Source organism: Octodon degus, unplaced genomic scaffold (genome assembly GCF_000260255.1).
Source record: "Octodon degus isolate 3935 unplaced genomic scaffold, OctDeg1.0 scaffold00102, whole genome shotgun sequence".
In the NCBI taxonomy this organism is placed as follows: Eukaryota; Metazoa; Chordata; class Mammalia; order Rodentia; family Octodontidae; genus Octodon; species Octodon degus.
This window is the reverse complement of record NW_004524678.1, coordinates 4,455,075-4,466,960: the sequence shown is the minus strand read 5'-3', so window position 1 is coordinate 4,466,960 and position 11,886 is coordinate 4,455,075. Positions and strand designations below refer to the sequence as shown.

The window sequence follows — 11,886 nt, the reverse complement described above, 5'->3', positions numbered from 1 at the left end:
TATTTTAACATTTAGTGTGTGTGTGTGTGTGTGTGTGTGTGTGGCCAGCTCAGCCCACCAGGGGGCGCGGCTGGCTGGCATGTGGTGCTGGGGGACTGAACCGCGGTCCCTGTGCTTTGCCAAGCTTGTTCCAAGTAGGTGCTTTAGACCACTGAGCCATCTCTCCAGCCCCCACAATTATTCCTGATGGAGCAAATATTTAAACTTTGAAAGAAAACAGCTGGGAGAAATTATAGTTAAATTTTGTTGTAACTATCTAACAGAAAGGCCTAAGTATGGGAAAGACAAAAAGAAAAAAAGATAACTTTAGGAGAAAAATAATACTTCTATATGTACAAGAAAGTATCCTAACCATAGTGTGAAGATAGAAATAAAGTAGGGAAAAACTAAACATTATGAGTTGCTAGTGTCAAAGTGCTAGCAACAACAATAAAAAAAGATTACCCGACAGAGCCCACGAGATAGCTCAGCAGACTAAGTGCCTGCTTAGGCAAGCATAGGGACTGGGGTTCGATCCCCCACACCACATGCTGGCCCAGCCCTGCCCCCACATGTGCTGAGCTGGTATAGGAGACCTGGCATGATGGAGCATGACTGTTATCCCACTGCTGGGGAGGCTGAAAACAGAAGGATCACTACAAGTCCAGGCTGCATAGTGAGACCCTGTACCAAATACATTAAAACAAACAAACAAACAAAAAAACCTGACAGAGAAGAAGCAAAGCATAAAACAGGCAATCACAGAAAGTAGAAGTACTACAATCACGTTACTAGCATTTACTGAACATCTACGTTTTCTGTTTGAAGGGAAGATTTTTTATATTACTACATCCCATCTTCACATCTAAGCAGCCCCTAATATAAAGTCAAAAGCTTTTACAAAACAGTGAAGCTGGCATGGTGACATACATATAATCCCAGTACTCTGGAGGCTGAGGCAGGAGGGTTGCTCTAAGTTCAGGGTCACTCTCCTAAGAGTGAGTTCAAAGCCAGCCTAGCCTACACAGCACAACTCTTGTTTCAAAAGTGAGAAGTTCTAGCCTTTCAAAGGATCTTAAATTTAAGACAGCAGCATTTAATTCTTTTATGTTAATAACATCATATGCATGACATTGTTTTTACCTCTCTCTTTCTCTCTCCTTTCTAAGCATTTAAGGAGAGAAATCCTTAGAAAGCAATGTGTCTGTCTGTCCACCTTTTTAAGACAGGGTCTCACTATGAAGTTCAGGTGGGCCTTGAGCTCGTTTTGTAGCCCAGGCTGGTCTCAAACCTGTAACAATTCTGCTTCAGCCTCCCAAGTGCTGGGATTACAGACGTATGCCTCCACGCCTAGCCTACTTTTCTCTTTTCATTGCACTGTCTTTCTCTGTTAAATCTAATATATGGCTTAAGAAATCACACAAGATTTAAAAAATATAGTCAATTTATATTAAATATAATTATCTATATGCTCAAGTCAAAGACATAAAAAAGCCGTATAATAAGCCCAGTGTACTCAATGCAGACAGAAAAGGGATGCATATCTTTGTTTCCTGTGGATTATACCCATTCCCTCAACAGAACTTGAATATTTGCTTAAGTAACTCCTCTAGAAGAGGCAAATGTTTGTACAGTTCTTTTATATTCCCTCCTTTTATGTCAGTGACATTCTGAAATTCATTCTACACTTATCAAGTATACCTAACATGAGGACTCCAAAATAGTATTACAGTAATTTCAAATACTATGTTGTATTTCAAAGTCTAAAGTATTTCAGCATATGCTATTTCAGTAATATCACCTCTTTAATAAGTTATACAAAATTGATACAAAGATTATATTTGAAATAAAAAATTTAACTGCTCAAATTAAGAATCTGGCATAATTATGGTCACACATTACATGCATCAGTTTATAAACCTGCAAACAAACAGATTTTGGCCAAAAATTACTACTGATTTTATTAGAACCTTTTAGGATACCAAAATCAGAACATTGATTAAGTTTTATAAAGTTTTGTTTCAAAAATGAATTAGTATGTTTTAAAATAGTCTCCTGATCACATAAGTGTTAATAATATGAGCATGAAACTAAGATCAGAATCACCAAAACTAAATCAACTAGTCAGGCAACAGATGACAAAATATCATTATGCTGACTATTATGTGACTATGCTCCCCAAAAAGCACTGAATACTTTCCTAGCCAACTTTTCATAATAGTTAAAACTAAAATTAGAATAATTATAAATTACTTTAAAGTCAGCAAGTGCACCTAATTTTTCATATGCACATTTCAAATTTTATTTAGCAAAACTGTCCCATCAAACTTGCTTTTAATTACCTTCAATGATTTTGGTATACTGTAGTGTACATATTCTACCAACTTTATAGAACAAATAAAGACTACAGGAAGGAGGAAAACAAAGAAGGTAATATGGTGTATGTTTTAAATCGTGTATTTATGAACTGGACAAGAAAATTGTTCCATAATTATCTTAAGGATTTTCATACATACCAGGCTCCAACTTGATAATTTTTACTGCAGCTAATTCTCCTGTGTGTACATTTCTGGCCTACAAGTAAAAATGAAAACAAAAATTTTTAAATAGTTTGTTAGCTACACAAATATTACTTGTCACTTTACTTATCAGCCATGCTTCTAACAAAACAAAACCAAAACCCTTCTTTCCATAAAATTAGTACCTTCATTTTCAATGAAGAAAAATACAAGACATAAAATATTTTTAAAAATTATCTTTGTCCTACCAGTCAAAAATAGCTACTGCTAAAAACTTTGGTATACTGCCTACAAGTTTCCACATTTGGATTAAAAAATTTTTTCAGCAGTTAAAAAGCTACAGTTAGGGCCAGGGAGATGGCTCAGTGGAATAAGCGCTTCCCTGGCAAGCGCAAGGACCTGAGTTCAATCCCTGGTTCCACAAAAAAAAAAAAAAAAAAAGCTACAGTTAGGGGCCAGGGAGATAGCTCAGTAGAATAAGTGCCTGTCTGCCAAGTGCAAGGTCCTGAGTTCAATCCCTGGTACCGCAAACAAAACAAAACAAAACAAAACAAAACAAAACAAAACAAAATAAACAAATAAACATCTGCAACAGCTGGCAGGATAGCTCACTTGTCTAAAGCGCCTGCTTGAGCAACCTCAGTCAGGTGCAGGGGACTGCGGTTCGATCCTCAGCATCACATGCCATACCAGACCCGCCCTTTAGTCTGGCCTAGCCAGCATCCCCCCTCCCCCCAAAAAGCTACTGCTAGAAGAAATAAGTTCTGCTGTTATATTCTACAGTAGAATGATCATAGATAATTGTGTATTTCAAAGAAGCCAGAAAGATTTTGAGCATGCTTTTTTTTTGGTGGAATCGGGGATTGAACGCAGGCCCTTGTGCTTGCCAGGCAAGCACTTATTCTACTGAGCTATCTCCCCAGTCCTTAAGATTTTGAAATGTTATCATCACCAAGAAATAGTCTGAAGAGATACACATACTTACCGTCATTTGAACATTATACAACACATACTTATCAAAACATATGGACCTCAACAATATGTACAATTTCTATTTTTCAGTAAAAAATGATGTTCCATATAGCTCCCCAAACAAAAACATCATGGTTTTCATTTATACTAAGAACATAATTATTCAGCAAAATAAAAACCAAATCATCTGTATTTAGCTACCAGAAAAGAAAGATAACTTCAAAAAAGAAAGAAAGAAAGAAAGAAAGGTAACTTTTTTTGTTTTTGGGACAGTCTTGGTATTTAGTTTGGGCTGGCCCTGAACTCAAGGCAATCCTTTTGCTTACTTTAGGAATTTCATTCAGTGGATTATAAAATCTAGTGGAAGACAAATTCCATCATAATGACAGCACTTATGTCTGTAATTTATTATGTTTTGTAGAATACTTCATGTACTTTAGTCCAGTTTATTTAAACATAAAGATATTCATCTCAGTAAAATTAAAGGATTTGCCCAAGGTCATCCAGCTGGCAGGGGCAAGAGTCAGAAGATTTAAAACTCAAAAACTGTATTATGAGGACAAGATTTCATTGTTCATTTTTTATAATTTGAGAGTCATTTCCTACTGGTTACTATGATGCTTTTCGATGTATCAGAATATGAACTATTATACATGTAAAATCTTAAAAAAAAATTATGAGAGCTGAATTCAGCTCAAGGAAAAATAATATTATTTTAAATATTAACAATATTGTAATATTTTAAAAAGCCAGCAACTTTCTGGTATGATACGATATTACCAAATGACAACACTAATTAAATTCTTGCAACAATCTTACATCTGAATCCATTAAACCTACCTACTTCTATACCTAAATGTCAGGGTATTTTCTAGCTTTCCATTTTCGCTGAAATCCTTCAAAATAAAACCATCTATAGATATGGACATAGAGAAGTTTATATACAATGAAGAAAGATTTAAGTGTAAGGGCCTTGGACAGAGTAAGGCAGTGATGGGGACTCTTTTAGAGCTTTCAATGCTACCAACGGTGCACTGTGGCACCACAGTGGAGGTTCCCACCACTGGCATACTGGTATTAATTCCTTCCCTTCCGCCCCTCCCTCCTGGTCTCATGCAGACTCACACAAAGTGACAGTTAAACCATTCAAGGTTAGGAATACAATGTTCAACTCTAACAAAGTGATAATGCTAACACATTTTCAACAACGGAGTATCTTCAGCCTGTTCACAATTGCAAAAGCAAAACCAGCAGCAAGGAAATGTAACCTGCCATTCACAGGAAACCAAAGGAAAATGGTACATACTTCCCAATTACAGAGTATTAACAAGTTCTAACATGAGAAGATCTAATATGCTTCTCTGAGATGGTGGAAAAAATAATTCTGGATTTAGTCACATTAATCAGAATCACAGATTGGGTCAACAGCTTGCAAACAGGCCTTACTCCAGAACATTCTCCGTCTCCATCCCTTTGCGCTTTAGCCTACATGGCCTTTTAACTTTCCCTCCTTCAAGAAGTCTTGTCTGATATCTCTAGGCTGAATTAAGGTTACTATCTTCTTTGCTGAAAGCATGATCCTGTGATAAATTCTGTGCTGCTTGGCAGATGTGCCACATGTTTGTTGAACAGACGATGACTGAAGGAAAGTTATTTTTCTCTTTACTTCAATAATAAAATATTTAAATCCTCTGCAACCAGGAAATGCTATAAAACTGACAGTACACTACTATAAATGATCTTACTTCTTGTCACTTATATACTCTTGGTATTAATAGTTAAAGCATTTTAGAGAAAGACAATTATAAAAAATTACCACAAGACTTTGTAGTAATTAAATTAAAATTAAATCAATAGTATGACAGTCTCCCTCTCTTCTAATCTCATCTTCCTGAGTTAACTACCTCAGGAAGTACTTACATTATTTCCTTCTTTCCTTTAGGCTGACTCTTATATAGATATTACTGACAGCATGTCAGTTTCTAACAAGGGTTAAAAAATATGGTCCAGCAATCTCCATTTGAATCATGTACCCCATTAACTTCAAAACTTATGTCTATACAACAACCTACACACAATGCTTATAGTTACTCTTTATAACTGCCCCAAAATGAAAGTAATCCTAATATCCTTTCCCAGGTAAATGGATAAACTATAGCACATTAGTAGGATGGAATATTATCTCGGAATAAAAAGAAATGAGCAGGACCAGTGAGATAGCTCAGTGGACTAAGCGCCTGCTTAGGAAAGTGAGGGGACTTGTGTTCAATCCCCGGTATGGCATGCTGTGCCAGCCTTGCCCCCAGGGTGGGCTGAGCTGGCCACAAAAAAATAAATAAAATACAGTTCCTTTACTTAAAAATAAAAAAAAAAAAATAAAAAAGGGAAGAAGTCAGTCCAAAAGGCCACATACTCCACCTCTATGACAGCATGGAAAAGGTGAAACTATAGTCAGCTTAAAAAAAAAAAAAAATGGCTGCCAGGGAGTTTAAGAATAGAGTATTTCATGTTCATAAAGAACGTTCAGGCAGTAAATAACCTACATAAAACTGTGATGGTGGATACATATAATTACATATTTCTCAAAACCCACAGAATGTAAAACACAAAGAGAAAAGTTCAGTGTTAACTACAAACCCTACACAGTTCAGATCAATACTATCTCATTAACTGTAACAGATGGGTCACACTAATGAAGGGAAACTGCATAGTTTGGAAGCTGGGTAAGTAAAAATCTATGTACAATCAGTTCATTCATTTTATAAATTTAAAAGTACACTGGAAATTGTCTATTTTTTAAATGACAAAATTATTTTAAAAGAATATATACATTTCAGCACATTTTGGACCAATACTTAGCATTATATACTAAGAACAAAATATATTGCACTTGAACTTAATAGAACCAAAATGAAGACATAACAGCTAAGAACAGTTTAATGTTTTTTAAAGCAGCTTAGAAAAAATCAGGTTATTAGAGGATTTTCAGGACAACCATAGAGCCACATAAAATAAAGACAGTGTTTTATACAAAAGCCATAACTATCCATATGTACTCACAGAAATAAGAAGTAAAGAATACAAATGTACAACTTGCACTAACAGGAATAAATATTTAAATGTCAGCCTACACTTTGAAGACATTTCTGTTCTTTTCAAATGAAGAACTGCTGGGGAAATGTTTGTACGCTGTAATTTTCCAGCTGGATTTTTAAAACAGAAAGCGGTACCAGGCTCTTTTATAATGAAAGGCAAAGAGGCTTTCAGGAAAAAAGATCTTCCAAACAGAGACTTTACAGATTGAATTCAAGAGAATTGCTCAGACATTTAACTATACAATTTCACAAGACTGAAAAAGAATTTTAGATTTTTTTTGTTCTTTATTTTATTTTGAAGATAAAAACAAGCAAAAACAAATAGAAAAAAAGAAATGGTAACATACAACAATACATATGTTACAGATTTTCAAAACAGGAATAGCTAATTAACAATCGTTATCTATTTTTATTATCAAATCTATTGCTCAGATTAACAGATATAGTTATGCAGGACTGGGGAAATAACTGAATATTGATGCTTGCTCTCAAGAAATCTTGTTTTTTGTCTTTTTTGTTTTATTTTAAAGAGTACAATAATTGATAAGACATTAGAAATGGTACACAGAAGACCAAAATAAGAGGCATTCAATCATGAGTTTTGTATTACACATTGCTGTCCTCAATGTAGTTGCTCAGATCACAGATATTAACATACAGAGTTAGTCAAGCAAAATTCTAAACATTAACTGCTATTTAAAAAAAACTGGGGACAGGTGGGATGGCTCAGTGGTCTAAAGCACCTACTTGGAACAAGCTTGGCAAAGCACAGGGACCGCGGTTCAGTCCCCCAGCGCCACATGCCAGCCAGCCCCGCCCCAGGTGGGCTGAGCTGCCCCCCCCACAAACAAATAAATAAAATTAAAAAAAAAAAACTGATGGAAATTATGAGTACAATCATCTCAGCCAGCCTATATATATACATATACACATATATATGTATATATATATATATATATATTTACATTTTTCCCCTTCCTTTTTTCCTGTCTTTTCTTCTCTCATCTTCATTGTTTAATCCTTAAATTCAGTTTCTTTCCATTTTATTATATCTGCTATACCTTTCAGGTTATATTTATTCTTTCAGGTTCTTACACTAGGGTGACAATATGATATTTACACATGTGGGTCTGTTTTATTTCACTTATGAGTATAGCCTCTAGTTGTATCCACTTACCAATAAAGGCTTTCACTTTGTCTTTCTTGTAGCTGAGCAGTACTCCATTGTATAAAATACCATATCTTCTTCACCTATTCCTCAAGTGATGGGCATTCTGGATGTTTGCAAGAGTTGGTTATAACAAATTGTGCTGCTATAAACACGAGTGCACATATATCATTACGGTATGATATTTTCAGTTCTTTTGGGAAAATACCCAGAATGAGAATAACTGGATTGAGTGGGATTTCTAGACCTAGTTTTTTGAGGAGTCTTCAAACTGGTTTCTATAGTGGTTGTACCACTACATTCCCACCAACAGTGGTAAAGGGTTCCTTCTCTGCCACAGCTTTTCCAGCATTTGTTATTAATTGATTTCTTTATGATAGTCATTCTTTCTGGGGTGAGATGATATCTCAATGTTGTTTTAATTTGCATTTCTTGAATGGCCAGTGCTGTGGAACATTTTTTCATGTATTTATTTGCCACTTGTATTTCTTCCTCTGAGAAGTGTGTATTCATCTCAGATGCCCATTTTTGGATTGGGTCTTTAAATTTTGGGGGCCAAATTTTTTTTTTAGTTCTTTATATAATTTAGATAGATATGCTCGCTTTGGCAGCACATATACTAAAATTAGATAGAAGTCCTTTGTCTAAATGTTGATTATGCTCGTTTCCCAATTTGTGGCTTGTGTTTTTACTCTGTTGGTGATTTCTTTTGACATGCAGAAACTTCTCAATAAGATGAGATCCCAGTTATTGATTCTTTGTAGTATTTCCTGTGCAGTCTGGTTTTTGTTCATGAACTGTCTGCCTACTTCTATGTCTTCAAGATCTCCACCTACTTTCTCTTCCAGGAGATTTAGTGTCTCTGCTTTAATGTTTAGATCTTTAATCCATTTTGACTTTAGTTTAGTGCATGGAGATAGACCTGGGTCTAATTTTAGTTTTCAGTATGAGAGTCAGTTTTTCCAGCACCATTTGTTAAAGAGGCTGTCTTTCTTCCAGTGAGTATGTTTAGCCCCTTTGTCAAAGATAAGATGGTTAAGTGTGTCTGTAGCTGTATTTGCATCTTCTAATCTGCTCCACTGATCCTTAGGTCTTTTTTTCCCCAGTACCATGCTGATTTTATCACAGTAGCCTTGTAGTATAATTTCAAGTCAGGGATTATAATGTCTCCTGCCTTGCCTTCGTTGCCCAACATTGCCTTTGCTATCCTAGTTCTTTTCTGGTTCCAATAAACTGTAAGAATGTTTTCTCTAGATCTGTGAGGTATGTTGATGATATTTTGATAGTGATTACATTAAATCTGTATAACAATTTTGGGAGTATGGCCATTTTCACAACGTTGGTTCTTCCTATCCAGGAGCAAGAAATACCTTTCCATTTTCTGAAATCCTCTCTGATTTCTTTTTTTAGAGGGCTGTAATTTTCACTGTATAAATATTTTTACTTCCTTTGTTAGATTAATTCCTAAGTATTTCATTTTTTGGATACTATTGTGGAAGGTATTTCTCTAATTTCTCTCTCAGTGAGTTTGTTATCTGTGTAGAGGAATGCTATCGATTTTTTGGGTATTGACTTTGTATCTTGCTATGCTACTAAATTTGTTTATTAATTTTAGGAGCTTCTTGGTGCGGTTTTTTGGGTCTTTCAAGTAGAGTGTCATGTCATCTGCAAATAATGATAGTTTAACTTCTTTTTTACCTGTTCTTACTCCTTTTATTTCTCTCTTGTCTAATACCTCTAGCTATTGATCCCAGAACCATAATGAATAGGAGTGGTGATAGAGTACATTCTTGTTTTATACCTGACATGAGAGTACAGGTTTTCAGTTTTTCTCCATTTAGAATTATGTTGGCTGTTAGTTTGTCATAGATGGCTTTTATCAGGTTGAGGTATAGGCCATCTAGTCAAATTTTCTGTAGGGCTTTGATCATGAATGAGTGCTGGACTTTGTCAAAAGCCTTTCCTGCATCTATTGAAATGATCATGTGGTTTTTGGTTTTGGCTCTATTAAAATGTTAGATTTTGGATACTAGTTTTTGAAATCTAATGTTCTCTCCAACAAATTAAATGTTATACAGTAAACGCAAGTCTTGTTTTTGAATTCAACATTTAAGAACCTAAGGATCCTGCATTATGTTTACAAAAGAAACTAAAGTACCACAGCACTCTACAAAAAGGGTCTAAAGCTATTTGATTCCTATTCACTTAGTAGGTTATTGGTATACACCAATAGTACGACGTGTGTACTAAACACCTATCAATGTAATGAAGTATATTAGTATAGTTATATATCTTAGTTAATTCTTATTGATCACACATAAGAATTATTAGGTAGAAAAAGGTAAATTCATAATAAATGGTACTGCAGTTTGTGTTTAGTTGTCCCCCCAAAGCATCATGCAGTCATGGGGAAGACTTCTAGACTTTGTGATGAATTCAGGATCCAGTGCTGGGATTATGTGTGTGAGTGCTACTGGGATTATGAGTGTGAGTGCTACACCTGGTCTGGGGCAGACAGACTGAATGCAAATTAAGGGAGACAGACTTGCTCTCTGTAGTCACTGTTGCTGCTACTCCTCCCCTTTATTCTTGCTGTTTTTCACAGTTATGAACTGCTGCCCCCTGCTACATGCTGCTCTGTCTTGGAGCCAGCTGGGTATGGGCTGAAACCTCCACTAATGGTGAGCTAAATAAACCTTTCCTTCCTTCATTCTGGGCATCAGGTATTTGTCCCAGCAATGAGAGAAGAGTAAGACAAATGGAGTCATTATCACTATAAAATCCATAAAAGTTTTCCAGTTAAATTTTTTCAATGTATTTTTCTTTCATCTTGTAATTCATATTTTAACTTATTCTTATCTCTTCAATATTTAATAAAGTCACCCACAGACTTCCATCTTTTTTTTTCTTTAAAATTTTTTTTTTTTTTGCGGAACCGAGGATGGAACTCAGGCCCGGTACTTGCCAGGGAAGCGCTTATTCCACTAAGCCAACTCCCCAGCCCTTCTTTTTTTTAATTTTTAAAGGCCTTTTTTCCCCCACTAAGAGTCTCTTGCTGTCTACAGGGAGACACCTGCAGACCAAATTTCATTATTTATGGAAACAGTCCCCATTACTCTTCCTTGTCCTTATCCACAACTAAATAAATAGCTGCTCTCTCTGAAAGGTGGCCGCAGTCCTGTGCTCCGGGGGGGACGAGCACAGGCTGGGAACCTCTGGTCCTGGGTCCGAGTCAGTCGTCCTCCCCCTCTGACTCTGATTCTTCTGAAGACTCAGGTACGCTCTCTGGCAAGTCATCTTCTCCCATCTGCTGGAACCTTCCTGACTGGGCGTCCCACATGTCCTTGATGGTCACCTTGAATTCAACCATCTCATGGCCAAAGAGCTTCAGGATGCGGGCCTGCTCTGGGGTCAGCACATCGCCCTCCTTGCACACCTCATAGTCAGAAAGAAGGGTCACCACACCTCTCCTGAGGGCAGTAGGCAGTCCCAGCTGCCTCAGCTGAGGCTCCATGGAGTGGGGGAACTGCTCCAGAGGTCCTGGATCCAGGATCACGGTGAAAGTTGCTTTGTTCCCAGCTTGGGCAAAGTCCATTTCTGTGTATTTTGTGAACCACTCATTGACCTCTTCTTTTGTGCGGTTGGTGAAAAGGAGGCCAACTTCACTCCTCAACTTCTTACTGACCTGGTGCAGGTTGTCTTTGTACTCTCAGCTGGGCTTCGACCCAAGGCCACCATCATCACCTTGTTTTTGCCAAAGAACATCCAGCTGTGCTTCCAGGCATTCCAGATGTCCTTCAGCTTGCTGTTCCTCATGTTGGCCACAGAGAAAATGAAGAGGTACTGGTACGTGTCCACACATTTCCGAAGTTCTTCTATGAGGTTCTGTTTCAGTTCTAAGCCTTTCTTGGCAGTTTTCGTTAAGGAAACTTTCTTGTCGCACTTGGATTTGGGCATCGCGCCGAGACCACGTGCGGCAGAAGGCGGTGTGGCTCCACAGACTTCCATCTTTAAACAAAAGTTTAAAGATGTTGCTAATTTTTCTAGTTAAGCCACTTCCATTTCAACACTATCACCCAGCTGCCAATTTTGTAAACAGTGAACTTTCCCACTTGTAAAATTTTTAATGAAAAAGTCTGAACATTTACCTATA

The 11,886-nt window shown here is 36.7% G+C and overlaps 1 protein-coding gene and 1 pseudogene across 1 annotated transcript in view; both read right to left on the bottom strand.

Moving 5' to 3' along the window:
* Positions 1–11,886, bottom strand: part of Map4k5 (mitogen-activated protein kinase kinase kinase kinase 5) — a 120,204-nt gene that overhangs the window by 94,181 nt on the left and 14,137 nt on the right. Inside the window, exon 2 of the mRNA XM_023723751.1 lies at positions 2,496–2,553. Within this exon, the coding sequence (XP_023579519.1) occupies positions 2,496–2,553 (58 nt within the window). The remainder of the gene's footprint in view (positions 1–2,495; positions 2,554–11,886) is intronic.
* Positions 10,741–11,704, bottom strand: LOC101585087 (annotated as a pseudogene).